Source organism: Amphimedon queenslandica, unplaced genomic scaffold, assembly GCF_000090795.2.
Source record: "Amphimedon queenslandica unplaced genomic scaffold, v1.1 AMPQUscaffold_13489, whole genome shotgun sequence".
Taxonomy (NCBI): domain Eukaryota; kingdom Metazoa; phylum Porifera; class Demospongiae; order Haplosclerida; family Niphatidae; genus Amphimedon; species Amphimedon queenslandica.
The window spans coordinates 223,485-249,776 of NW_003546275.1; the positions used below are offsets into that span (position 1 = coordinate 223,485).

Genomic DNA, 26,292 nt, shown 5'->3' on the forward strand with positions numbered 1-26,292 from the left:
ACTCATATCTACAATATCATAGAAATCTTTTTGTTGTTCTTGATCATCAAGACCATTATTGTCATTTGTACATGATTAAAAAGTTCAACTATTTTCAATAATAATGATTAAGAATGTTAACTAATACATTACAAGAGCAATAGCTAATGATAATGAGATTGTGAGTGCATGAATGGCAGAATAAATTATTTAATAAAAGTTATAGCGACTATCGTTATCATTAATGGTGGAATAAAGATGATATATTCTTAAGAATAAATGGTGACAACTTCAAGTCCTCCTCCTCTAACCATCAATACCCTATCCAGCCCTTCAGTTAGCACATCAAGGAACTCCATATCTAGCATCATTGTACGTTAAGATAATAAGAACAATAGAGACATTGCAGTACCATTAGTAAAATATCAATAAAATGTAGCTTTTTTAAAAGCAAAACATGTATTTTCACTACACAGCCAATAGTTGAAATCAGGATCAGGATTGATGCTAGCCTGAATCAGTACTGGATCATGCATTTTGGGCAATCAGTCACGATACAATGATGAAATCAGTTGCGACACTATCATGAAAAGGTTTTGCAGTTCAGGTCAGAGTATCAGGCATGATCAGCAATGATACTTGTCAGGACTGTACCAGTACTGATATCAGACTTGATTCGTTCATTTTGGGCAATTTTGCTGATTCAGGCATGATTACTATTGGCTGTGTAGATTTACATTTGATAAACCACAAAGTTGTTACAGGAAAGCCACACAGTATCAACCACTGTCACCAAATTTACAAATTACATGCATTGCATTATGCATTTAAAAAAGAAGTAGCTTAAATTAGGATACAGTTTTCTTCTTTTCCAGGGTCACTAGGAGGCGTAGGTAGATTGACAATAACAAGCGAAGCGTCGTGACTCTTCTCAACTATCAACTCGTTTAATTTCACTGACGTGTTCATGCGCAATAGATTCTCCTGTTGACTAAATAAGAGAGAATGTCCAATAAAAAAAAGACAATTTATTTACAAAAAAAAACATCTAATTCTGATTAGAATCAGTTCAAACTTTACAAACTCACATGTCCTTATAGAGTCCTTCCTTATCCTTTTCTTCATTTTCTTTCCCGTCATCAAAGAGCTTATCAAATTCCTTGATGTTTGTTGCTTCAGCCAGGCGGGGCTTTAGAGGCGTGGTCCCAGAAGTGGGAGGAGCTAAACCTGAAGGAACAGCCAGGAGTGGTGTTTGTACAGTAATGTCATCACTATCGCTTGAGCTATCGTGGGCGTGACCGAATTTCAGAGCTGAATGGGAGTGGCACATAATACCATTCAATACCATGCATAGTGGGTGGGGATAGGTGGGCGTGGCCAATGGACAATTGAATTGAATTGATATAGTGATACACATTAACATCCAATGTAGGCCTCGCAGGTGCATGAACAATAATAATAATACATGTACATGTACTACGTAGTAGAACATGATTTACTTTTGGCGGGAGTGGTAGCAGCTGCTTTAACTTCTTCAGTGTGTGCCTCTTCAGCTTTAGTCATTGGTTTAGTACTGTCTGGCGATCCTTTTATTACTGACGTGCCTCTTGTGAAAGATTTCGAAATGACAGATTGGATCTAAGAGAAAAAAACAAAGAAATCAAAACTTGCATATACTGTACCATTTCATCTATCAATCATCTCTCTCTCTCTCTCTCTCTCTCTCTCTCCTTACCTCTTTCCTACTCTCTTTTCTAGTTAATCTCATCTTCTTCAATAGCTCATTCCTCTGCTCCATTACTAATGTCCTCTCATAAGTATAAGCTGATATATCAGTATTAGGCTACAAAATAAAGAAATATCCTCATAATATATAATATACAAAAGCTCACATATCAGATATTGAGCTGTACACACATACATATACAATGAATGTATGTCTTTATTTTTTCTCACCATTTCTATTACATCTACTTCAGCTTCGATCCTCAACTGATAAAGGAACACAGCCAGGTCTCTCTTCATTTGAATGCTGTTGTCCTCCAGCTGGGCAACTGTGAATATTCGGAGCTGACAATGTTTCCAGACTTTGTGTTTACGCAATAAGAATGGGAGGAGCATCAGCAAACCGCCATCATCTGGTATGAAGACCGTTAAGAAAGTAACAAATTACACATACAAGAGATAGAATGCATAATTATTTAATTATACATGTACATGCACATGTACATGTAAATGCATTGTACATGTACATTGTACAAAAGAAAAGAGAGAGAAAAAGACTTTAAAAGAGAAAGAGAGACAGGAGGAGGGAGGAGGAGGAAGAGGATACGGACAATCCACCAGACATCAATGGTCTTCTTCATTCTATCAACATTGCTCGGGAACCAATTGATTCCTTTTGGTACGAGAATAGCCAGTTCTTTCATGTAAGCAATTTTGATGGCATCTGAGAAAGAAAACGATTATTTAAGAGAAAACTAAATAAACAAAAATAGAGAGTGGACAGGCACAAGGGAAAGAGAGTGGGGGAGAGAGGAAGAGCAATTTTAAGTCAAAACAGGTTATCCTAAAGGCCAAAGATAAAGGTAATAATGATCAACATTGCTGCAATCTGTTGGCAAACTTTTTAAAAACAGACAAATATACTTTTGAGTGCAGGATATTATAGAGCATCCTTGATAGATCTTAATCTGCCAAATACTCATCCCAATGTCCAACACGTACACGTACAGTACATGTGATTCAAGTGTAGTGCATGGAATGAATATGGATTAATGTGTCTCACTGATAAATGGATTCCAGGAATATGTCTTCCTCCATCGACCAGGCCAACCGATCATGATAGTATTGTGCGTCATTCCACCCAACCCTGCAGCTTGAATACTGAGAGAAGAGAAGACATAAGACTCTTAATATTTGTAGGAGTAGGAGAGAGTAAGGGAAGAGGAGAGGGTGTGTGTGTACGTACAAGTGTGACATTCCTTCTGCTCCAGTTGATGCAGCAATGACTTTTGTAAATCCTTCAATGTTATTATCATCAGCAAATCTTTTCAACGTCTAAAAATAAAAATAAAAATAATAATAATAATACACGTAACTAAAAAAAATACTTGTCGGAATCAGCTCAAACTTTCTACATAGCAAAAGTACATCAATATGTATTAGAAAATGTAATAAAAATGGGGGGTGATTTCGGAGCCATTTTTTTTGAAAAAACCATGGGCTATAGCCTTGGGTATTTTTCAGAAATTGGCCCATTTAAAAAAATGGCAATAACTCGAAAAATATTTGTCGGAATCAGCTCAAACTTTCTACATAGCATAAGTACATCAATATGTATCAGAAAATGTAATAAAAATGGGGGGTGATTTCGGAGCCATTTTTTTGAAAAAAACCATGGGCTATAGTCTTGGGTATTTTTCAGAAATTGGTCCATTTTAAAAAATGGCAATAACTTGAAAAATATTTGTTGAAATCAGCTCAAACTTTCTACATAGCATAAAGACATTAATAATAACAAATTGTGATCAGATGTGGGCATAAACCAACTCTTTCAATACTTAACCATTCCTAGCCCTGCTTAATAATAATAATAATAATAATAATGTATAATAATCATTATAAACGTATATATGTATTTCATACTTGTCTAGCTGCAATACATTCAGCCATTTTCTCAGTGAAGTTACCCTCTAGTGCTGCAGCCACCATTGTCAATCCCTTGCCTAATGTAAACAATACAATCCATGAGTACACTGTACATGCACAAGAATACAGTATGCATACTTGTAAATGATTTATAGTGTAACTGATAATAAATAAGATTTGGCAAGCACAACAACTGACAAACAGTATTACTTTACAAAAAATAGTATCACATGTTTCCTACATGTTTATCACATGTAATGCACATGTAAATTATAAATGTACATGTGAAGCATGAGCAATATACATGTACATGTATAGTACATGTACATGTACACATGTACACATGTACAATGTACAATGTACATGTACACATGTACAATGTACATGTACATTGTACATTGTACATGTACATGTTCATGTACTTTATAATAACCTGCTTTGAGTTGACTGGCAAGTGAGAGCATCTTAGGATGCGAGGGGATGAGGTTCTCGTCAAGACGTATCAAAATGAGAAGCTGAGGACGCCAGTTCTTAGTGTGAGGAGGATTCTCCTCGAGATGAAGGAGACTATAGCGGGCAGCTTGAAGGCTCAACCCTCTCATACCATCACCCCACTCCTTCTCAGCACTGTAGAGGGGAAAGGATTCAAGGGGAAGGATTTGGAAAGAGAAATCATAAATAAAAGAGAGAGAGAGAGAGAGGGGGGGGAGAGAGAGTAAATGATAGATAAAGTATATAGTATGATTCAATTGATCCTTACCCTCTAAATTCAATGTATTTATAAATGCCCAGAGCAAGGACAATAGCAACTAGTGCATAATACCAGGAGGTCATGAACATTATAGCTAAGCAGAGTAAAGCACCAAGCAATGATGTACTCCTAATGTAAGAGGAGGAGGAAGTGTTCGTATGTGTTAGAGTGTTGTATGGTTACCAGTGATAGAAACGGAATCTTGGTCTCCAGTTAGGGGCCCTCAACAAGGATTGAAGAGTGCAAGCAAAATTAACAAACATATAACACATCAAGAAGAACCTAATAAGAGAGAGGGAGAGGGAGAGAGAGAAAGAGAGGGAGAGGGAGAGAGAGAAAGAGAGGGAGAGGGAGAGAGAGAGGGGGGAGAGAGGGGGATAGGGGGAGAGGGAGAGAGAGGGAGAGAGAGAGGGAGAGAGAGAGGGAGAGAGAGAGGGAGAGAGAGACAGAGAAAGAGAGAGAGGGAGAGAGAATAAAATGAAAATGGTAAAGAGGGCATTAACTGAAGCGTAACTACAACTGGTCCACTGCCAGTTTGTGTACTATTAGTGGGAAGATTACATGATGACAGATGACATACAAGTACTATTGAACATGTACATGTACACATAACATTGTATAATATGAAGCAATGTTCAAAGAAATATATAATGCCAGCAAAGCAACTGGTAATGACACAATGAAGTATAATTCTTATTTCCCAAGTATATTTGCATGATCATATCAAAGCCAACAGGCCCAAGAATAGTACTATATGGCTATAGATAACATACATGTATATATACGCTATATTAAGTAATAATACATGTACATATGTACAATGTACTTGCATATTACATGTATTGCATGTACTGTCACTTTTTTCATTGGCTTAACTCATTTTACTTTCATAATGATAGTGATAAAATAGCAATCATACAAACAGTGATAATTATATATACAAGTACATGTACATGTATACTTACATTGATAGTATAGGAGCTACAAGATCAAGACTGGCAATGAGTACCCCGGCCTCGGCCAGTATTGCCGTCAGTATCAGGGCAAAGGTTGGCTCGCCGTTCCATGGCAACACTTTCTTGAAATATCTTAAAAAAGGAATGAGGTCATCTTTAGCAATGGCCTGGAGTAACCTCGGGGCACTATAATTGATGATATTAAGGGGAAGAGCAAAATAATAATAATGATATAATTAACATGGCAGCTGTAAATTTCCCTCCTACCCTGTTAATGTTTGTAGTCCAGCCCCAATGGTGGAGAGGAGGGAGCCAATTAGAATAACCCACTTAGTGGGAAAAGCCAATAGTGATACAGTAAGACCACCTGTACTGTCTCCAAACCTGAAATAATATACATAAACACCAGCTGTACATGTATGCCAATAAATAAATAAAACCAAAGCTATGATTGGATGACAACACTTCATACAGTGTGTGTGTATACATGGTGAAATATATCAATGGACTAACTGGTCTCTTAACAGGAATCCTTCAATAGTTGAGCCAAAGAATAAGACACAACTCAAATCTAAAGAGGAGGAGAGAGACAGACAGAAGGATTAATTGGTGCAGGATAGATAGAATAAGATATATCAATTAGAGGTGGGTATAGGTTATATCAGAGGAAGGAAGAGTGAGTCATACACAAGACAGTGGTTGTCAGTTGTGCAGCAATGGTTCCTATTGGTATTGACTTCTGAGCATCTTTGAGGTCACCAGATCTGTTGGAACCAGCCATAATACCTGAGGAAGGAAAGAGAGGAGAGAGAGAGAGAGAGAGAGAGAGAGACAGAGAGAGAGAGAGAGAGAGAGAGAGAGAGAAGAGGTATAGTAGCCTTAAACCCTGCCTTATACAGTATCCTCTTACCAGTCACAGATGGGAAGAATATTCCAATAAGTACAAGGAATGACGAGGATATGGCAGCTGCTACCTGATTACCAGCAGCCTCAACACCAGGTCTAGCCTCTCCTTTCCTCAGGTACATTGACTTTGTATTCTCTAACGGAAACAACACCATTTGATACAATATGATAATCATTCACATGTACATGTATATACAAACAAAAATCTTTCTTTATTAAAAAAAAAATATATGTGATGAAATATTGTATTTAAACATGTGTTCTAAGCCCATAGTAAATAAAGGAACTTACCCTACCACTAACCAACTTGTTGCATAATAATAACATGAAGTAACTTTATGATGTAACTATACTGATGTGTCATAATTATAAGGGGCTCACCCCTCAAGCACCATCATAATACCAAGTGTACGTGTATGTACATGTACATGTACTTACCAACAATGAGTCTACTAGCAGTGATTCCTGGTATACCATTCAGACAGGTTGGGCTGTGAAACTCAATCCAGTCCTCATCTAGATAATAGGAGCCGTTGAAGAGAGCCTGTATCTGAGGATTGTCAGGATGACAGACGTCAGTTCTTGTGCTGGCATTAGAGAGGGAGTCACAATCAAACCGCATCTCAAGGACGGTTCCATTGATAGTACACACTCTGTAAAGAGAGGACATACAGTGGAGGACTGTTGTACACATACAGAATCATTAGGAGTACAATTACAATAGTAAAACTATAAATACTCTGAAAATGAAAGACACAAAATAGTCAATCCTGTCTATTACAGACACCTTGGGATCAAATAATGGACCCAATAATACCCTAGCTCCTGATTATGAACATGTCCTTATTTCAGAGGTTCATTAATACACATTACTATTGTATTGGGACTGATACTACCTGTCCTCATTATAGAGGTGTCCACAATAGCAGGAAAATACATGTACATGTAGACAGTGAGATTGCAGCTCATGGTAAGTGACAGTTTAAAAGAGAAATCCATTAAGATTGACACTGGCAGCTTCACATTATCATGTAATGTGTATAATAATAACTTCCTTCCTTCTCAGACAAATTAATTCCATTCTATCAACATTGGATCATAATCAGTTTCAACACAGACACATTGAGGGCATGATCGTCAAAATGACAATGCTAACCTTTACATGCATAAAAAATAAGGACTTCAACATAAATGTCATAAAAATTAGGATTATATTTTTTGAAAATTTAAAAATATTCCGACATTTGCATGACATGACATAGAGTTTACAGAGATAATAAGAGCATGTACATATTCATGGTCATCACTAGTTAGTTCAATTTGCCATTAGTGACACTAAAAGTACAAAGTGTAGCTAAAACACTAAAAATAGAATAAGTATCTTTATTTGGTTGACTGGACGGGAAATATTTCAAAAGGTTAGCAGTTGGTATTTATTACCAAGAGGTGTTCATGAACGCTAATTCGCACCATCACCAGTATGAGGGATGAGCTAGGTGTTTACACATTGACGTGTTTGAATTTTAAAATTCAAACAAACGATATAAACACATCAACAGTCAACAAAAAGTAATTAAAGTGTTTAATATACTATACAAAACATTTAATATGCAATGGTACACACATAATACATGTAAATAAATTATAATAAAACACAAAGCCTAGACTCCTCAATTTATAAGCTAATAATACACTGTACTATCTTGTATTACAGCTAGTGACTGTATAAAAGAAGTACATGTACATATGAACCAACTGATTCCACAGTGAGGAGTCAAGACTGCAAGGACTGCATATACAACTATTTGTACATGATTACATCATTGTACTTACTCAGCTCTCGCTCTTGGGTCAAAGCAACCAGCATAAATAGATACCACAGCAATTATGACACAAACAAGACAAAACGTAGCAAAATAATTGACCTAGAGATGATAAGAGAGTACGTGTATGAGTGCAATGTAATCAAGTTAAGACAAAATGATAAAGTGAGAGAGAGAGAGAGAGAGAGAGAGAGAGAGAGAGAGAGAGAGAGAGAGGAGGTTGCATTTACTAGTTTAACTCCAACAAATACAATTACACTCATTAAGAGTAGTAGTATGGTACCATACACTCTCATGTTATTGTAAAGCCTGTCAGGATGACCCTGTACATCACCAAACAATGAAACATCAGGAGCAATATAAGTCTGTAAGGAAGAGAGAGTGAGAAAGAGAGAGGGAGAGAGAAAGAGAGAGAGAGAGAGAGAGAGGGGGAGAGAGAGAGAGAGAGGGAGAAAGAGAGAGAGAGAGAGAGAGAAAGAGAGAGAGAGAGGGAGTGAAAGTGATACCTAAACTACAAAGCATGCCAATAGAGAAAACAATGAAGAGTAAATATACATCTAACACAATAAGGTAACAAAGGCAGTATTAGATTACATGGAGTATACACACAATGTCATATATAATAATCATTATTTTGTAAGTGCATACCAGCAAAGCGATGCTTACAGCTACAAAATGACTTGTACATGTACATGTACATTACTGATATTCGTAAACACATGTACATGTACATGTAGGTGCATGCTACATTAAGCTCTTACTATAAATATTTCAATGGCTCCTAGTGTATAGAGTGAAGTACCAAATGTGTTGGCAAGATAGAAGAGGATACCAACAGCTCCTCCGAATTCAGGGCCAAGATTACGAGATATCATAAAGTAAGAGCCACCGGCTAAAAAAAAAGATGAAACTAACATTCCTTCTCTCTCTTCTACCCTCTCTCTCTTTCCTCTCCTTTCACTCTTCACTATTAAAGCTCTTCTTATCACAATAATAAACATGATATCATAATACACACATATATACATACCAGGAACTACTCCATTGGTAGCAATAGCACTGAGTGAGATGGTAGTCAAAAATGTCTATAAAATAACCAACAATCAACTCGTAACATGAATACAGTGTCACATGATAGTCACATGATAGTCACATGAATAGAACAGGATAAAGCGCATGCATATATACACAATATATTTTTTATAAACTTTAATGTAGGGAAGAAGTACATGTACATAAATGTGTCATGAGTATACAGGAAATAAGTATAAATATTTTTAATTGAGTATATAGCCCAGTTTACACAATGCCCTTAAAGCGGTTTGAAACCGGTTCAGAAATAAACCAGTTTACGTGTGGACAATTTCAATGCGGATAATTTCAATGCGTGTGGACCATTTCAATGCGCAGTCCAAACTGGTGCGGTCCAAACTGGTTTGTAGTGTAAACGGGGCTTATTTCTCTTAATGGTATGCCATCATGCATATTACATATAGTACATGTTATTAGTATTTCTAGTGTTTGTTATCATTCAAACAACATGTAGATCATCAATGAGAGGTACATGTATGTACTTACACACAAGCAGCACAAGAGGACGAGGAGGAAGGCCTGACCAACACCAGCTGTACCGACTATCCATGTCAAGCGGAGGAACAGGATCACTCCAAGGATATTCTGTAGGGTGGGGAGGTACACACCCATAATGGTACCCATCTTGGCAGACTGGAGGAGAGAGAGGGGGATGAAGATGTATTTGTCATTATTAACACAAAATAAACATTAATCACTTTTTTCTTGTTTTTCTTCCCTTTTTTCGGGTTAGGCACAACTCCAGAGTCATACTGGACTATAGTGGACAGCATCTTGGCGATACGTGGGCGTCTCCTTAGATCCTCCTGTGCAATAATTATTAATAATACACACACAGAGAATGAAATGAATTAAGTAGAAAGAGCCCTCACCTCATAGAGTGCCAGGTTCCTTTCACTGGTAACAGTGAGCTCATTTGCTTCAATGTTCCTCTCTGGAGTTTTTTTCTGAGAGGGAGAGTCGTCTACAGAGTCGATCTTTATCTCTGGTACGAGAGCACCTGATGAAGCATCACCACCAACAACATCTGAAGTGGATAAAAAATTTAAAAATAATGATTCACAGTAAATCTGGGTCTCTACCTTCGTTTATCTCCTCCTCCCGTATCTCAAGATCAATGTCAGCATCACTGACAGCAAACCTGGAAGCCATGATCACCCAGAAGAGAGGAGAGAGAGAGTCCTGCAGGAGAGAGGGCGAGAGAATGCCAATATTTGAGCCTACCCTCGCTTTTGATGTGTAACGGAAAAGAACTGGAATATACGGTGTTAAAGGGAAGGGTGGGGCTGCTTCTGCTGATCTATATCGATAGAGCTAGCTGAGCTTGAGGGCGCAGACATAAAGAGGTGAGTGGTTCATTATTACTGGGTTTGTAGTAAGCGTGCACTGCATGCAGGTGCTTTGTTAAACCACAAACTACTATCTACTAAACCACTAGCAAAATTCCAGAGTGATTGCATGATACGGATATAAGATAATGGAATAGCATCGATCAATGTATCTAAGACTTTACACGTGAAGAAAATAGTGCTAAATGTATTGCATTTTGTTAGATGGATAAGGTTTCGTGTGAAGGGACGCTTACAATACATAATGAAGTGTTTATTAATGTTATGTTTGCTGCAAACTTTATTTACACCATTTTAATTATACACTATTACATATTGCCTTACTGAGTCTTAGCAATCAAAATTCATCAAACATCAGCTATAGGCGTAACATGACAAATTGAAAGTATTCAAAATGAAAGCGATTTTTATCTTAATAATAATAAATACACACATTTATAACAATAATAATAATATGATTGAAAGATACTCTCTGTGTGCGTCATATGAAAGTTTGAAGGTTAAAAACACATGGACAATGTGTATGAAACAAAACAAGACAAAAAAATGCACACAAATTTATCATCACGGAAAAAGAATTATACTTGTCAGGAGTGTGAAGAGTGAGTGTGAGTAGAGTACAGAAGAGTTAGCAAAAGAGAGTTTGTTATTGTCTTGTGAAGTGTCAAGCAGGAAATAGATGTACACAAACAAAGAATACGGCTATTCTTTTCATCTGTTTACTACTGACAATGCTGCACGCTCATTGATTTACGAAGTACTGGTCTAGGCACAAGGCTAGTCTGAGTATCACTTCCCTTGCCTAGAATCTCTTGACATTTTTGTTTGAATATGCTCGAAAGCTTAATGGCGGTTGATCTTGCAGAGGAGACATCCTCGCATTTAAAAGCATGACAGTAAGGAATCTTGCATTTAGGCTCCCAGGCAACGAAACAGAACATCCTAGAGTATTTAGGATGAGTACCAGTGAAAGAGATCCATCTGTAGGAATATGAAACTAACACCTCATCCGTGCGATTGTCCACAACCTTCAAATCTTCTGTCCCTGCTACCAGTCGGACGTATTTAGGTCGACAGAAGTGGAGTGTGTTTGAAGGCAGGGAGTTCTTTCTCCTTTGTCGGCTTAGAGAGCCTCTCCGGTTAGAAGACCCGAGCATATCTCCAGTGTCTTCTTGTGTTTGTTTCCAAATGGTAGCAGCAGGTTCGTCGATGCAGCCTCGTCCCTTGACAGTCCGTCCAGTCATATCGTATGAGCCCAAATAGAAACAGTCCAGGAGTATCTCCTCGTCTCCTGTAGCACCGTAGAGGAAAGTGCGGCCGTCAGGGGAATCGCTCCCAAGAAGAAACCTCGGCCTCTCTTCGTCGGATACCTGGCCGGTAACTGCAATGTTTTGCTGGGGGAGAAACTCCTCGTCCTCTCCTTCTTCCTCCTGCCACGTATGATAGGATACTTCTTTTCTCTTTCTAAAGACTTTGAAAGACATATTCAAGCAATAGGTCTTATCTTTCCACAAGAGGTGTCTTGTTTCGCACTACAGAGAAGGTTAGAAATCAACGAAATCAAACTCAAAATTGGCCCTTCCTACTACGTCGCTTCGCCCCTTTTATATACTTGTGCCCCGGGAGTTTGCCCGCGAACGTCACGAATTAGCAAATAATTTCATTACAATGCATGATCTTTATTTGGCAGATTAAACTGACATTCTCCCTTTGATGTATACAATATTGCACTGTCTACTCCCTCTCTTCCTATAGAATGAATGACAGTGTCTTAAGCCTGCTAGAGACAGATGGGGACGTTGATAGTAAAGGATACAAGCTTCAAATACCTCAACGCTGCACAACAGCACGCAAAGGCCCTCTCATCCTTCACCCTCCTCACAGATCCAACCCTCCACATCAACTGATGACAAACAGACATGCTCTTTGCACTCCTCTACCCCCTCTAAGACAATTTGCAGGAAAGAACCGACCACATTACAGTAAGAGGAGGTCCCTCACACGGTTCCCTGTCCTGTACATCAGGCGTCCAATAGAAATGGCGCTGGAGCAGCTCTCGTCATGCAAGATGTCCTCGAGAGAATTTCAAGAGAATGTCAAAAATCTGAAAGTAAGCTGCTAGTAAACAGAAATCAAAAGAATAAATAATATAGCAATTATCTATACTGCATTTTCAGTAATACATGATCTACAGAGTCTGAGATCAGCGGATGAGTGAGCAGTGTTGGCATATATGGGTATCTAATCTAATAACAATTTAGCATAATCCCATGCACTGTAGACCACCATTAATATTTAACATATTGGAATTAAACAAACAGAGACACATGCACAAAAAGCATACTCAATCACACACACACACACACACACACACACACACACACACACACACACACACACACATGTGTACATGTATGTCATAATATCTTAACAGGACTTTTGCCTGTAATGTTATATCAGATATAATATAACAAGGATGAATTACAATAGAGAAACCTTAGCATGTGTATAATAATAACAGAGAACATAATAATGTGAGTGTGCCTTGTACATATAAGAGCAAGAGTGAGTAGGAGAGGGGGCCATGATGAACTGAGTGGCCCATTGATCCACCCATGTGGGGAGACTAGAGGGAGTTTTAGGTCCATATTAGCACATTACCATAATGCCTGCTGCCTTCACAAAGAGTGCATTGTGTCTCCTAATATTCAATGAATTGGAGCACGAGACATCATTATACTGTGCTAATGGAATTAAAGTGAGAAATGATCATCACATTAAAACACACTGGGCCCCTCTAGTACAAAAGAAAATGCCATGCAGGCTAGTATCGTATCACACTATACATAAATTGACATGTCTATGTTAGTCATAAGAGTATAGAGTGCTCATTTCCTGTGAGTCTATTGTCAATAATAGCAATGAAATCATTATCCCGTGTGCACGTACAGCTAGTCAATAAAAACATCATTATTTCTTAGACTAAATAAAAACGCATTTATCTTCTGCCTAATAAACACTGTGAAAGCTAACATAAAGTGTTTACTCAGTGAGCTTATGCGGACTAAGCCGGAATTCATTTATCATGAGATTTGTATGTCACCGTATAATTACATATTCACTAGTTGTCGAATCATGATTATTATACTATCATGATATTACTACAAGCCTGCTGGTAAAATACTTGGATTTGTTCAGCAATTGTCTGGTGGGTTGTTGTTGTTGTCAATCAGTTAATGCACCATAACACAAGAGAAAGGACAGCTTTGCACTTTGTTAGTGTATGATGATCAACAAGAAGAGAGAGAGAGAGAGAGTGAAAGGACAAAGAGAGAACATAAAGAGAATGAAAGAGAGGAAATGAGTTGACAAAGAAGGAAAGATAAAGCAAGAGAGGAAAGAAGATACAAAGATACCCAATAGCTTTAATATCATTGTATGTTCAGACTTGCATGTCAAGTATAACTCTTTCAACTTTGTAAATCCTTATCTTGATTCCTGTAGGTGTTATCAGACAGCAGTGACCCAGTTAACTTACCTCAGCTACTAATAAGGCCAGGACCACCTCCCACCACCTCCTCTCTCTCTCCTAGCAACCATTCAAACAACACAACAATAACCCACTATAACAGCACCAGTCAAATGAACATCACCATAACAATAAGTAGTAGCCAAGGGAACACAGCGAGGAAGGTCCCTATAGAAGTTCCAAGAGAGGATCATGTACCCACAAGTCAATCCCTCCTTCCCCCTGGTCATGCAGCTGGAGAGAGAAAAGGAGGGAAGTTACCACATGTACATGTGCCCTTAGCTCCTCCCTCATTAAATGCAGTCCTAATACACCAACAATACCCAGTGACAGCTAATACAAGAATCAAAGGAATGAGCCTACACTGATGACATTGTGAATTGTACTATGATTATTACCATTATGTATATTATATTAGACTAGCAGCATTCTCTATTGTACATGTATGATCAAGAGACTTGTGGGGGAAGAGACACACAAATTAAGGAAAGAGGAACCACACAAGATACGATAATGCCATAAAACAATACTAACAAATAAGAACATAAACACAAATACGCATGTACATGTACTGTAAAGAATTCTTTCTTAAATTCCACATACAAATTGCCTACATTCTATAAAGATAGTTATTCATGTCATCCAGTGACTGGTTTGTATGGTAAACCAAACAGTAACAGTAGCAATGTAAACAAAACAGTTGACGCTAGGAAAGGAGACACACGACTTTGAGTTTCAGTACGACACTAGTATACAACAAAGCATACAAGAATCAATACACAATTTAGTATATTCAGTATTTTGTATTGCAAAATACTCAAGACTAAGTACACAAGAAGAATGAGCAAGTCATTGTTGTTATAGAGTAAAGTTTATTAAAAGTAAAAGTGGAAAATGTAAACAGGATAATGTAATACATGTATACATACATGAACTGATAATAATTATGTGGACATACACAAGTAACTTTAATGTAAAGAAAGAAGTGCTGGTGACATATGCATGTACTAGTACACTGTAGATGTATAGTAGCCTTCAGGTTCTTTGCTGTGTGCTTATACTCCATAGTAGACACTACTTTGATTGAATTATAATTGTACATACACATACATGTACTGTATGGATGTAGTAACTTAAAAGAGTAATAAATGATGACTCTCTTTCCCTCTCTCTCTCTCTTCATAAGAAATATCTCAGGAAGCAAACCAATCTTAGCATATATACATGTAGTGCCAACACACAAAGGATAACGCCACATTTTTAGGTTTCCTACTTCATTACACACTTACAATGCACTATGTACACAACATGTCTAAATACATACACACACACGCATGCATGCATATCTACAGATAAAGTACCAGTACACAAAATAGCGCTAAGCTTGCTTGCACATGTACAACAATCCTCACCTATAAATGCGATAGTATCATACTCCCATTCACTCTGGCATTACTCCTGTTATTACTAGCAGGAGAATAAACCTCCATGTCATTACTATGAATGAGTACACGTAGTACTACGCTAGAACCAATTGAGCATGAATGTGAATGAGATAATACAGACACGTAGGTTGTAGCAATGTCCAACGTCTGTTGTTGTACTACTGATAATCTTTAATAGAGAGAGAGAGAGAGAAGGAAAGAGTCAGGATTGAGTGAAAGATTATGGTACCAATGAAGAGTGAAAGAGGCAAACTTAACAGTACCGATGAAGACAGACAAGGAATTTTTTTTATAAGATAACTTCACTCAAAAGAATAATAACATTAAACAAAATAACAAAAAATAATAAGATGAGAGAATGCCAGGAGAGGGAAAGAAAGAGACAAAAAATTAATAGGAGGTTGTTAACATTCTGGTCTCTGATAAAAATGAAACTAAATGAAAAATTTTTTGATTACTAACTTAAATAATAAAGAGTAGTGCTTTTGAGTCTCACAATAAACTATAATAATAATAATAATGATAATAATAACAATAATAATAATAATAATAATAATAATAATAATAATAATGTGTAATTAACTAATTGCATGGGCTACTAACCCATAGAAAAGGGTGTGGTCTAATAAACTTCTCATAATTTATTTCTTCTTCTTGGCGGATTTATCGTCTTTCTTCCCTCTGTTAAAAATGACAAAAAAACTCAAATAAAATATGGAGGACAGCATAAACAATGATAATGAAAGAAAGATGGGAGAAACACATAAAATAAAGAAAGAGAGAGAGATGTATAAAAGCAAAGAAAGATATCAGAAAATGTTAGTGGTTGCAAGCAGGTACAAAGGCTTTCTTGATTGCTGATCAGTGTCAGTAGGTCATACAATAGAACAACAGTAACTATCAGACACTACAACACTCAAGGGAACACTTCAAAAGAACACCATCTCATCCACTGGCTGCCAAGACACGTTGTTTATTAATTTCATTTAATGAATGAATACAACTCAAGCATCATATACACTGTACATGTAGAACATGTGGCTTATTTCACAATATATGATTTTTATGATGAAAAAGGGGCTTTTGCCCAAGATAGTTATAATAATATATATTTAAGATTTCAAAACACTGTTAAGTGGACAAGATAAAAGCAGTAAATTACCACGTCTATAAGTATAGTGTGGGGTATATTTAACATAGGATTAGCAGTTTAATATAATCAATATTTAACACTGGAATCGTCCTAATAATAGTCTCAATACTAACAAATCACAACTTTATTGTTATACACTATTTACACTTTTAAAGGACCAGAACAACGATAAATAACAACAAATGTATTTTTAAACTAAACAATATTATAAACAGCTTAATTAACCGACCAAACACGCTTGAGTTATTTATTAGTATTTTATAATTATTTTAATAGAGACAGAGAGGAAAAAGTGATTGATATGCCACAATAAACAGCAACAAAAGAAACTGAAGACTTATGAACGCCAACCAAAGAATTATTAATACATACCAGGTTACCACTAAACCCTATACCTGCATATACCACCATAGACGCACACATACAGTTGTGTAAACTAGAGGGTTGGTCCAGACAGTCTCAAGGTTAATAATAAACTTTAGAAGAGTTGATAGTTTAATTCAATAACATTAGACTGACTTCTTTCTCACCACTTGCTGCACAGCACACAGAAGTCCCCTTAACTATATGTATATAGTACAGGGATTTTGAAGTAGAGAATTCTTGATTTTTATAGTTCATTCTGATGCATATACATGTTCTTATGTTGTGTAGGAAGTTTGAGCCAATTCCGATACAATTTAGATTTTTTATGAATTTTTGAAGTTGCTCAAAAATCGGACCAAAGTCCCTGTACTATAGTACAGGGATTTCGGCCAAATTTTGTCGAAAATGAAAAGTAGAGAATTCTCCATTTTAACAATTTTTCAGATGCATATACATGTACTTATGTTGCGTAGAAAGTTTGAGCTGATTCCAATACAATTTGGATTTTTTATGAATTTTTAAAGTTGCTCAAAAATCGGACCAAAGTCCCTGTACTATAGTACAGGGATTTTAGCCAAATTTCACCAAAAACGAAAAGTAGAGAATTATTGATTTTTATAATTCATTCTGATGCATATACATGTTCTTAAGTTGTGTAGAAAGTTTGAGCTGATTCCGATCATAATTGAATTTTGTATGAATTTTTTAAGTTGCTCAAAAATCAGACCAAAGTCCCTATACTGTATGTACTCCATACATTCCCTGATCTAATTCTTATGTTATGTAGCTCACAAAAGAGTTGAATGGGATACAACTATCCCAATTATTAGTTTATGACACCCTGGACTATAGACTACACTCTCACACACACAATGAGTGAGAAGGTTTTCAGTACAAGAGATCCATAAACGACGCAATGTCAATGACAGACAGTAATTACTGTTAATGTAATTAACCTGATTAACACCTTTAACTTAACAACATCTGTCAGCAATCAAACAAAAGAGCCTCTCTTCCCATTCAAACACACAATGATGCATAATATTTAATATTAATCCTTCAACGCCCACTCATTAATTAAAAATAACCACACCCATCAATTAATTAACACCACCATTAATAAAACTAGCCCCACCCATTAATTATACTAGTAATCCGCCCACTCACTTTGCTGGTGCCTGCTGCCTCATTTGAGACTCCACTTGTTCCATGTACTTTTGCTGTTCAATGTCATACTGTCTCTTGTCCTCGTCAAACTGTCTCTTGCTCTCATTCAAGTCTCTCTCCAGCTGCTCAATGGTTCGTGTCATTGCCTCCTTACGCCTATTCAACTATACAGGGACAATGAAAACACAATATATTAATCTCAATATTTAATATTAATTTTATTTATTTACTATTTTTATTTAATACTTTTTTATTAACTATTCTTTATTTTTTAGTTATATTTTTTTGGTCTCACGTCGTGCTTGATGTCTTCAAGCTTTTGAAGTTTCTCGCGGACTTTGACCTCAAAGACGTCCTCCATTTCCTCCTCCATTCTCCTCATCTTCTTCTCGTGCTCCTTCTTCTCCACCTCAAACTGAGCCAATGGATCACTAAAAATATAAATAAATAAATAAATATTTAAAGAGAGGGAAGGAAAAAGAGAGGAAAGGAAGACAGCTAGTTATTTCTTACCGTGAAGGAGCAATCTTGTCGGTAGCAGATCCGGTGACGGAGCTGACGTTAGCAAGTTTAGTGCAGCGATAATTCTCATAGTGGACATTATTGGTAATGTCCTTGAGGTCTTGCATGTGAGTTCTATAAATAAAAATAAAGTTAAAAAAATAAAAAGATACATAATAAATATATAAATAAATAAATAAGGAAAAGCAGAGATGCATAATGTACAAAGTGAAATGGAGAAGATGAAAAAGAAATGATTATTGTATAAAAAAGCTAACCTGATTATCATATTTCTTAATGTGGTAAAGTCGCAATGATCGGCATTCTCAACTTCAGCCACGCCCCACGGGTACTGACGCCCACGCACCTTCTTTTGATTAACCTCCAGAATAGTGTTACTCCCAACAACAGCAAATGGGATTGCCTCCTATTAAATAAAATAAATAATAATATAAATAAATAAAACATTTAAATATATGCTCGTTTATAATGCTATAAATTAAATTTAAAACAAGCAATAACAACAGTTAATAATTATAATAATTAATAATTTCATGATTCAAAGTTCTTATGTGTGTTTGTGTGTGTGTATATATAAAATTAATGTATTAACTCACTCTCAGTTTTTGATTAGCAGCGTCATCCTCTTCGTCAAGCTGGGCGTCAGGGAACTGATATATCTTAATCCCGTTGTCAGCAATGTCTTGTAGCACCTAAAATAAATTAAATTTACAAAAATGCACCAACTAAATGATTAGCTATGATTAGCTATGGCCTAAAACTGTGAGAAAATAAACGATCGTCAGAGCCGTACAAGCAGAAAGTACATACCACAACATAAGATGATAGTATAATATAGTCAAACATAAATAATTACAATTCCAACAACACATGTTAACACAAATACCTCAGATACTGTATGCAACATTATTATTATTATTATACTAATATTTAAAAATTCAAAAATAACATCATTGTAATTATAAAGGCACTAATAGCAAAACCTACATGTATTTATGTATATGTACTACTATACACAGTGGGTTTAGAGAGATATACATGTGTATGTTAGTAAAGGCTATTTGTTTAGTGTTGGGGTTGATGTTAAAGTCATAAATGTACATGTATGTATAATGTACTGTAAGTACTAGCTGTACAATACAAATAATGAGCTTACCACTTTCTTGAACCTGACAACTTCTTCAGGAGTGAAGGTATCAGCTTTAGCAATAACTGGAACAATATTAGTCTGAGAGAATGAGTGACAATGTGAATAATAATCATAGGGAGGTACAGAGTAAAACAATATTATACCATTCGTACCTTGTTGTGGAGCTGTTTCATGAACTCAATATCAATTTGACGCAAACTAAACACAAGAGAGGAGGAGGATAAATAAAATAAAATAACACACAATTTACCATAAAATAAAAATTAAACACACACACACCTACACCTACACACAAAGCATTCCAATAAGAGCCCACACACTTACACTCTAATTAGAACACACGTGTGCAATACCCAATCATTGCAACCATTTATGGCAATGAAGCTAAAACACACACAGACTAATATACAAATACCTAAGCACATTAAGGCACAGCTAGCATACAGCTTCATAATGTAAACTGCTAACAAACAAATGCAATAGGCACAGGAATATATGTACATGTACATCATATTCAAATATAAATTGAATTCAACCTAGAGTCTTGTTGATATGTGCCCATATCTTACCCGTGTCCATTAGGAGGTATGAAGTAGAGGCAGCAGTGGATGCGGTAGTCTTCAGTGTAGCCTCTATTGACTCTTGACTCGTCATTCAAATACTTCTCATACTTTGAGTCAATGTAATCAACTATTGGCCTCCAGCTGGAAAGACAGAGAGAGAGAGTAATAACAAGTGTTATTCTATAAGCTATCCCATATATATTTAAAGCATTAGGCCCACTATACAGATACATACCATTGGCTATTATCAACAATGTCTCCAAAGCCTGGAGTATCAATAAGAGTGAGCTCTAGTCTAACTCCGCCCTCTTCAACAGAAACTGTGGACTCCTTGATCTAGGGAAAAAGAGAGAAAGTATATGGATTTAAATACACATTAAATCTACATTAATAACATGATACTAATGACTTCTAAGTATGATGCATTAGTTTGTGTGTGTGCTAGTCTATCATCAATAGAATGACTGCATGAGTAAGTCATTAGGTGAGGAATCACAAATATTACGAGTATAAGTACATGTACATTGTACTTTAATTAGAAACTCAATGAATACACTAACTACCATCAATGTCTAATGGTCCATGTATATGTACATGTATTCGGGCATTAAATAGAAGTACCTCTGTTGTCCTCGGCATCCTCTGGGGAGAGGGGCTATAAACACAGTCCTCATAAAGATCAGTCATGAATAATGAATTGATGAGAGTCGACTTTCCTAGACCACTCTGACCTAAAAAAATAATATACACAATTATATAGTCACCAAATGATCAATCAAGATATGCAGGTGGCCTAGCTAACTATAATTAGCCCTCTCTGACAAGATGGATACAAGTAATGATGTATATGAATGCTGCTGTATCAACACCACTACATTTACTGAACATATGTACATCTTGAGATGTCATTAGGGAATTAGAAATGAAAGAGAGAGAAGAAGGTAGTAAGATCAAGGGCATACCTACGACCATTAGTGAAAATTGGAAGCCTCTCTTGACAGCCTTTCTAAAGACTTGGTTAGGGAGATTGGCATATCCAACATAAGAGACTTCAGCTTTTTCCTACAGAGAGAGCGAGAGAGGGGGGGTATGTAAGATATTAATAATTCTCATGAAAATACCATGTACTTCATAAAATAAACGTCAAATACTCCAAATGTAAACATACCATTAATTATTGACATACCCAACAATACTTTACAAAACTAATAAAATCATAACAGCACGCCTAATATGCTCTCTCTAAGCTCATAACACTAGACATTACAATTTGTTAGCAACAAGGGAGGAACAAATTAGATTTACGAACAGCAAAACTCATTTGTCAAAATGTTATAAACAACTAACCAGAGACTAATGAAATTACCTACAGCCATGACAGAAATTTTTGTGTAAACAATTTACTACTGCTATTCCATGAAATGAATTTTTTGTTAGCTTTGTACATATTTTTTTGTTTTTAAAAATATATGCAATTATTGTTAGCTGCTTGAAAGCAATTCATATTCAGCTTTTCTTAAATATTATCATGTTCAAATCACACGTAATAATTAATAGTACATTTTATCAATTAAAGATACAGAGTACAATTATGATGCTTGCATTTAAAAGCTTTTGGAGATAGCAAATTAATAATGCAAAAAGAGAACAATCACAACTAAAGATAATAATTACAAAGGCAAGAAAAACAAATTAAAGTACATGTATATGTATTATTAGAAAAGGGCATGAGTTTTCTTTATAAGTTTTTCTTTATAAATAACACACAAATAAAAACAACAAATTGTTTAGTCTTTGATAAAATCACTGGCATAACCAGTATAAAAAGAGACAGAGAGACAATATAAAAAAATGGAAGAAGCTTTAAACCGACTTTCTTACCTTTTCTGATACAGTCCATTTTGCCAAATAGCGAGACATTTTTCAGGAGAAGGAATAAACAGAGAGGGAGGGAAAGGTAAAGTGTGAAGTAAATAACAGACAAACCACAAGTGAATACAAAAGAAAACAAGCAAGAGTAATGGGACTCTGATTGACTATAAATGGCTGCCAAACACTTGTTAATGGCTCCTTTTTGACAGGAGAAGTGGCCAGAGAGAGGGAGGGAGAGGAGCAGAGACAGGCTGACAGGGGCGAGAAAGAGAGAAGGTATATCTTCCCTCTATCAAAAAGTGTGTGGGAGTAACGGTATCACTATGAAAGGAATGTGATCGGATTACTATATGAGCTTCTTCCGTCACACGGGACAAGGAATGGAGTATCTGTTCCGATATTTGGACACTCTCCAGCAAAAGAGAAAGCTGCAAGCTCGCTGTCTCTCTCCCTCTCCTCCTCTCTCACTCCTCCCTAACGACCCTAGGGAATTCTGACAGCCATAAATGAGCCAAACAGAGCTCTAGAATGCTCCAAAAAACTCACCTCCCTGAGACATGTCGCCTAAGGAAATTAAGGGACAAATATAATGATAAAGATACTTTAAAATTCTCTCTCAAGAGAAAAGATAGCAAAGAGAGTATCCCGAAGAGACCTATGAAATCAGCGTGACCGCCAGCTCAATTAATTTTACTTAATTAATTATTTTATTAATTGGTTAATAACCAGGTGGTTACGCCCCTCTCCATCCAATGGATTTTAATGAAATTGAGTTTCTTGCAGAGAAAGAGCTCGTAACTGTAGTACCAAACTTTTCAGAGGACAAGATAACACTTGTAACAGTTAAGAAAACCTTTACTCTACACACATTCTATCAATATTAACCATATATTTTTTCATGGCAACAAAAATTGCATGCATCTACTAGTAGACTATAGTACATATTAATTTATTTCCTATTTTGGTCATTTATGTATTTCCACACACACACACACACACATTGCTAGGGAGACTACGGACCATTTAATCCATCTATGCCCACGACCGTACCACTGTGGCTAGCGGTGAGTCTTAAGAAGCAGCAAAGATGTCATATCCAGCCGCCCGAGTGGTTGAATGTCGGTAAATAAAGAAACACACTCACACTGACCACCTGTCAACAGTTAGTAGTCGAATTGGTAGTACTATTGTCCCGGTAGTGGAATTTGTAGTGTAGTAATTGTTATACAATACCACACATTGAATTATCATTAAGGAACTAACAGGTTACTATAAATAGATTTAAAATATTTAAATACAGAGAGATTAATATGTACACGTATGTACATGTATATCATCGTATTGGTACTATGAGAAAGTTTAGAGTATTAGATAATGATGTAACAGTTGTTAAAAAAGAGAATGAGTGATCGTGTGTAGTGATAGTAACCGTTTTATAGTATTAAGTTTAAAGTTGACCCATTTATATTATTACTGTTTTAATTAAGACATGTTGACCCAGAAGAAACAAGATGAGAAAGAGTCTGAGCTTTTTGTTGAAATGCCCTCGAATCATTTCATTGAAATAGCCACCATACTCCTCGACAAGTAGGTCTACATAACCACACCCCTCAATTAATTAATAATAATAATAGTGCATCTGACGACATAACACAACCTGATGAAGTGCGGGCACTAATTAAAGATATATCTGACGCCAGGGCTGCTAAACTAAAAAAGGGTATTGTCGATATGGTTGTTGAAAGAGCAACGCATGGAAAGGTACATTAATCATGTGACACGAATTGATTATTAATAATTATTATTATCATTAGGTTGATAACCTCACGCCAATGGAGGTCACTTCTGTGCGTTCTTTCCTGACTCAATCCCTTGACCAGTTACACATTCTTCGCAGTCACGCCAACCAACACGCAACCCAGACATAATATTATTATTTTTATGTGCTCTTATTATAGCTATATAATATATTATATGCAGGTATAGATACTGTAATAATTTAATTGAAGTTTTAATGCTCTTTAAATAATAATTATACTGTTACTGATTATATAGCTATTGTTGTATTGACAACTTTTAATATTAGTCTACTAAATGTTGTACGAGTCTTTAAAGGGTTTGCAGTAATTTCTTGGCGTCTTCTATAGCCTAATAACAATAATAAGAGAAGAGAGTGAATACGGTTGATATAATATTATTTTTACAAACATGGGATTATAGGCTTGTGTGTAAAGCAAGAAACCTTGCATTAAATAAAGTGAGTAACCCTTCTGTGGTAACTTATTAATAATTATTTTAAATCCACCACATGCTGACCTCATTATCGTCGCCCATTAAAACTTCATTTTTATAACCAGCTGCTTTCTCAAGCCATACTCTTGCTTCATCCTTCTTCCCTAAATTCAAGTAGCACTTTCCAATGAACAACCAGTTACTGCAATAGAACCCAGGACTAACTGGAAGTATAAAAAGTATAGTAAACATAAATTAGTATTTCCACACATACTTTCTTCTGCTTTTAGAAAGAAAGATAAAGCCTAAAAAATAAATAGAAATAATATCTCCTTTTATACTAATTATAAATAATCCTCAATACCTCATCATAAGTGGACGAAGGAGGCGTGGTAAAGATATACTGGGCCGCCTTTCTCATGTACCACGGTACGTTGGCCACCTCAAAACACCATCGACCAATCAAATGTCTAGTAGAGGCGTCAGTAGGATTGAGCTCTGCAGCTTTCTAATTTAGAAATAATAATAATAAGTAATTAACTATAATTAATGTGCATGTAATACAGGTTCATATATATCCTTGTATTAATTTACGTCAAAGTTTTCACGTATTTCAAAAGATTTCTCGATCTTTTTCTTGTATCCTTCAAACTCCAACGACCAATTTAAGAGCACACCTTTCCACTAATAATGAATACAACATATACCAAAGATGATATACTGTTTATAATAATAACTATTAATATTCTTATTAGCACTACAAAAATAATGTTAACTAAATATGGTCATATGAGAACTGATTCTATCCTTAATTCACAGGCTTATGTAGGCAAGTACTAACTTTCAGTTGCTTTTTGAAAGTAGTAGGGATTTTACCAACACTCTATGCATAATTATAGCAATGTACATGTATAATATATATAAGGAGACACCCACACGTATAAAAGCATACGATGAGTGGGAGATGATAAAAAAACAGCTAGAGGCTTCAGCAAAGAAGTACATGATAATACTACAATCAGATAATTATCAACTCTTGCTACAATGTACATGTGAGAGCAATCATGTTCATTATCACGTTATTACAGTGTCCTTGTCTATCCTTTGACCATTAATTTTAAACCCTTAGCACATGCAGCTGCATTTAATTCAACTCACTCTATAAGCAAAATAGCACTTGTCATTTAAAGCAATAGCTTTAGAAGCATACTCCAGCCCCATGTTAGCCAAGGATTGAGCTTCTTTGGTATCAGGAGTGTGGTATTTCCCTTGCCTGTAGCAGATACGAGCAAACCTCCACAGTATTTCAGGATTCTCTGTATCTTTGTGAGCATTGAGCACATCATAAGCTTCCTTGATCTTGTTCTGAGCCATGAGGTCATCAGCTTGCTTAATTATGTCGTCATCTTTACTGGATTCTGCCATCTTGCAATAAGATCCAAGTGCAAAGACAGAAGAAGAGGCTAGTAATCCTAACAGTGCACCCTACAAAATACAAATAGAGAAAGCGGGGTTAATGTAGGCGTAGCTTAAACCAAATTTATATAAAATATTCATAGTTTTTCAAGAAAAATTAATCACATCAGACAGTGGCTGGATCTACCTTTTTGAAATAATGTGTCCTAGGAGTTCTGCTGCTGGCCCAGTTTCTGATTGTTTCTCTGTGCAACAAAGAAGGAAGGGATGGGACCTTAGCGATAATAGTTCTCAGAAAAGGTCTGGCTAGTAACATTGCATTTTTGATTTTGGTGGTTTTGTAGGTGTGAACATGATATTAACCATCACG

General features: G+C 36.1%; 5 protein-coding genes across 7 annotated transcripts; 2 read left to right on the forward strand and 3 right to left on the reverse strand.

Annotated features, from left to right (window-relative positions):
• Positions 1-68: 68 nt before the first annotated feature.
• LOC100640702 (solute carrier family 12 member 6-like) lies at positions 69-10,403 on the reverse strand. Of its 2 annotated transcripts, none has more exons than XM_019993767.1 (27): positions 10,241-10,403; positions 10,031-10,185; positions 9,857-9,964; positions 9,645-9,791; positions 9,097-9,151; positions 8,828-8,958; positions 8,297-8,431; positions 8,077-8,168; positions 6,682-6,896; positions 6,248-6,379; positions 6,025-6,123; positions 5,851-5,908; positions 5,605-5,721; positions 5,347-5,523; positions 4,565-4,663; positions 4,391-4,510; positions 4,064-4,257; positions 3,628-3,707; positions 2,951-3,039; positions 2,768-2,865; positions 2,312-2,428; positions 1,936-2,117; positions 1,715-1,822; positions 1,479-1,617; positions 1,068-1,206; positions 837-970; positions 69-340 (listed from the first exon to the last, which is right to left on the reverse strand). In XM_019993767.1, the coding sequence occupies exons 1-27, from the start codon at positions 10,308-10,310 to the stop codon at positions 249-251; spliced, it is 3,282 nt and encodes a 1,093-aa protein (XP_019849326.1). In that variant the 5' UTR covers positions 10,311-10,403; the 3' UTR covers positions 69-248. The 2 variants fall into 2 exon arrangements, with proteins under 2 accessions (XP_019849326.1, XP_003384645.1); XM_003384597.3 differs by having other exon boundaries at positions 1,068-1,290.
• A 42-nt stretch (positions 10,404-10,445) lies between these two features.
• Positions 10,446-14,660, forward strand: LOC109580504 (uncharacterized). The gene is made up of 3 exons (XM_019993769.1): positions 10,446-10,504; positions 12,263-12,617; positions 14,012-14,660. The coding sequence occupies exons 2-3, from the start codon at positions 12,264-12,266 to the stop codon at positions 14,402-14,404; spliced, it is 747 nt and encodes a 248-aa protein (XP_019849328.1). The 5' UTR covers positions 10,446-10,504; position 12,263; the 3' UTR covers positions 14,405-14,660.
• Positions 14,661-15,897: 1,237 nt separating this feature from the next.
• Positions 15,898-22,922, reverse strand: LOC100640830 (septin-7-like). Of its 2 annotated transcripts, XM_019993768.1 has the most exons (14): positions 22,821-22,922; positions 22,284-22,288; positions 21,365-21,464; positions 21,024-21,133; positions 20,638-20,738; positions 20,409-20,543; positions 19,992-20,037; positions 19,846-19,917; positions 19,286-19,381; positions 18,947-19,095; positions 18,681-18,803; positions 18,463-18,598; positions 18,168-18,331; positions 15,898-16,162 (listed from the first exon to the last, which is right to left on the reverse strand). In XM_019993768.1, the coding sequence occupies exons 1-14, from the start codon at positions 22,831-22,833 to the stop codon at positions 16,123-16,125; spliced, it is 1,290 nt and encodes a 429-aa protein (XP_019849327.1). In that variant the 5' UTR covers positions 22,834-22,922; the 3' UTR covers positions 15,898-16,122. The 2 variants fall into 2 exon arrangements, with proteins under 2 accessions (XP_019849327.1, XP_003384646.1); XM_003384598.3 differs by lacking the exon at positions 22,821-22,922 and having other exon boundaries at positions 22,284-22,563.
• Positions 22,923-23,002: 80 nt separating this feature from the next.
• LOC100640954 (DNA replication complex GINS protein PSF2-like) lies at positions 23,003-24,359 on the forward strand. The gene is made up of 5 exons (XM_003384599.3): positions 23,003-23,116; positions 23,282-23,396; positions 23,762-23,861; positions 23,909-24,035; positions 24,089-24,359. The coding sequence occupies exons 1-5, from the start codon at positions 23,027-23,029 to the stop codon at positions 24,200-24,202; spliced, it is 546 nt and encodes a 181-aa protein (XP_003384647.1). The 5' UTR covers positions 23,003-23,026; the 3' UTR covers positions 24,203-24,359.
• On the reverse strand, positions 24,273-26,284 carry LOC100633504 (regulator of microtubule dynamics protein 1-like). Its single transcript, XM_003384540.3, has 7 exons — positions 26,110-26,284; positions 25,665-25,991; positions 25,101-25,190; positions 24,871-25,014; positions 24,781-24,811; positions 24,591-24,730; positions 24,273-24,422 (listed from the first exon to the last, which is right to left on the reverse strand). Exons 1-7 carry the CDS (start codon positions 26,236-26,238, stop codon positions 24,384-24,386), a joined length of 900 nt encoding a protein of 299 aa, XP_003384588.1. The 5' UTR covers positions 26,239-26,284; the 3' UTR covers positions 24,273-24,383.
• Positions 26,285-26,292: the final 8 nt, after the last annotated feature.